We start from the raw sequence: 1,854 nt of genomic DNA on the forward strand, positions 1-1,854 counted from the left end.
GGTAATATTCAAGGGTAGAGTGTACAAGCCCATAGTGGATGAAGGTAACTGTGGGTCCCAAAGCTACCCCCACACATTTCCCGCGTAATATAAAGGCAGTCCCCATTGCCATTAGTGGATGTATGTGATGTATCTCAACATGCCATAACCAAAGAGGGTTTTCAAAATGTCCAAGATGTTGATAAATCCAATAAAGTGGTGGTTGCCTGTACGACAAATGAAATTTCTCCCGTGAAGGGTGGGCCTTTTTTTTTTCATCAAAAAAAACTTTATCTCAACAATGAATGCAAGTGGTTAGGATCTACTGAATTGAAATGGAAACACAACCAATTGCTTTCACTCAACTCAAAATGAGATTTACTATAACAAAAGGATAAATGAGATATTATAGATCCTTTGCTTTCGGGTGTAATCTAATCTTTCGAGATTAGGGCACAGGAATTTCAAAAAAAAAAAGTTAGAAACATTAGCACTTCAACTCCGATGAGGAGATCCGATTCCAAAATCTTTAGACACACCAACATCTTAGAAACATCCTAATTAAACCAACCATATATATATATCATCACTAGTATATATATATATATACACACACAGAAAATTAAAGTAACAAATATGAGTGGAATCTCCTTCTATCTTTAAGCTTCAAATCTCTTCTCCTTCATGGCATTCACCTCCAGAACACCTGCAGATTCACACAATTATAAATTATAATACTAGTAAATGGAAAAAATTAGAATAAAAGAAAAGAATTATGCTTTTGAGTGTGTATGTTATTTATTTATTTATTTTTATCACACCCACATAACAATAAACTTGGATTTCCAAAACATAAAGCACATGAAAAAACAAGTAGCACACAGTGAAAAATGGTGAACCTTTCTTTTTTTTTTTCGGTGTTGGGAGGAGACATAGAATATATAAAGTTTCAAAAACACCATTTCTTTATTATGAATGAATATCTATGGATGTGACTATTAAAATCAGCCATTGAAATTCAAATCTGTTTCAGACCCACAAAAAATTAACAAAAACCTACCTCAATTTAACCTAAACAAATCTCAAAATAAAAGAAAGATGGTGATCAGATGGACTTAACACATAAAATTACCTTGGGGTTTGCAATTGGGTGGATCTTCAAAGAGCGAAAGAGAAAGCTGCTTGTGAGCGACGCCAATATCAAACAAGATAAGACCTGACTTAGGATCATTGACAATGATGCCCTTGACTGGTAACCATAGAAAAAGCTCTTCCTGAGACATACCCTGAACTCCAGTGAGACCACCATATGTCAAATTGGCGGTGACAACGCTTTCATAGAAGGCCATGGTGTCGAATTTGGTTAAACAAGGGCCATCTAGGATGACCTCCAGAAGCCCAGATTCAGAGAGAGTGTAGGACTGGACTTCCTTGGGAAGGAGACCAGCAGGTAAGCCTTTGGTTCTGAGGAGGTCATGGATGGACATGGAGTGAGACAGAGGTGAAGAGAGAAGGAGGAGACCCAGTAGGCTTAAAACAAGAGGGAAGATGTTTTGAAGGGATGCCATGAGCGAGAGAGAAATTGTGTAGAGAGAGATGGGCAGGGGTTTTAGGGGTGGCTTACTACTGAGTTTGGGGAAATGAGGAGGGAGGGAGTTTAGAAAGTGAAAAGACGAATTTTAAAGGATCCAAGAAACAGTCTTTCAAATTTGCCCTTGGTGGTGGGCAGGGTGGGGGGACCAAGGGTTTAATTTGGTTTTAATTACTTTGATTAATGTTGTACTAACAAAATGGGCTTAAGGTTTGGTGCTTTGTGCGTAGGCTAAGATCAAGAAAGTCAAGCATTTGACCACCGTTTAAATTTGAATTGATGAA

The 1,854-nt window shown here is 37.6% G+C and overlaps 1 protein-coding gene across 1 annotated transcript; it reads right to left on the reverse strand.

The window, feature by feature from the left end:
• Nucleotides 1–302: 302 nt before the first annotated feature.
• Nucleotides 303–1,652, reverse strand: LOC132308491 (uncharacterized). The gene is made up of 2 exons (XM_059806585.1): nt 1,112–1,652; nt 303–685 (listed from the first exon to the last, which is right to left on the reverse strand). Exons 1-2 carry the CDS (start codon nt 1,545–1,547, stop codon nt 639–641), a joined length of 483 nt encoding a protein of 160 aa, XP_059662568.1. The 5' UTR covers nt 1,548–1,652; the 3' UTR covers nt 303–638.
• Between the last annotated feature and the right edge of the window lie 202 nt (nt 1,653–1,854).

Source organism: Cornus florida, unplaced genomic scaffold (genome assembly GCF_030987335.1).
Source record: "Cornus florida cultivar Cherokee Brave unplaced genomic scaffold, ASM3098733v1 CherokeeBrave_3.0.0_Hap2_Chr05, whole genome shotgun sequence".
Taxonomy (NCBI): Eukaryota; Viridiplantae; Streptophyta; class Magnoliopsida; order Cornales; family Cornaceae; genus Cornus; species Cornus florida.

Bases quoted from the DNA above. Each gene is read 5' to 3' on its own strand.
- LOC132308491 (XM_059806585.1), bottom strand. From the start codon at position 1,547: ATGGCATCCCTTCAAAACATCTTCCCTCTTGTTTTAAGCCTACTGGGT. The intron at 686-1,111 runs GTAATTTTATGT...GTGAATCTGCAG, and splicing joins ACCCAATTGCAAACCCCAAG to GTGTTCTGGAGGTGAATGCC.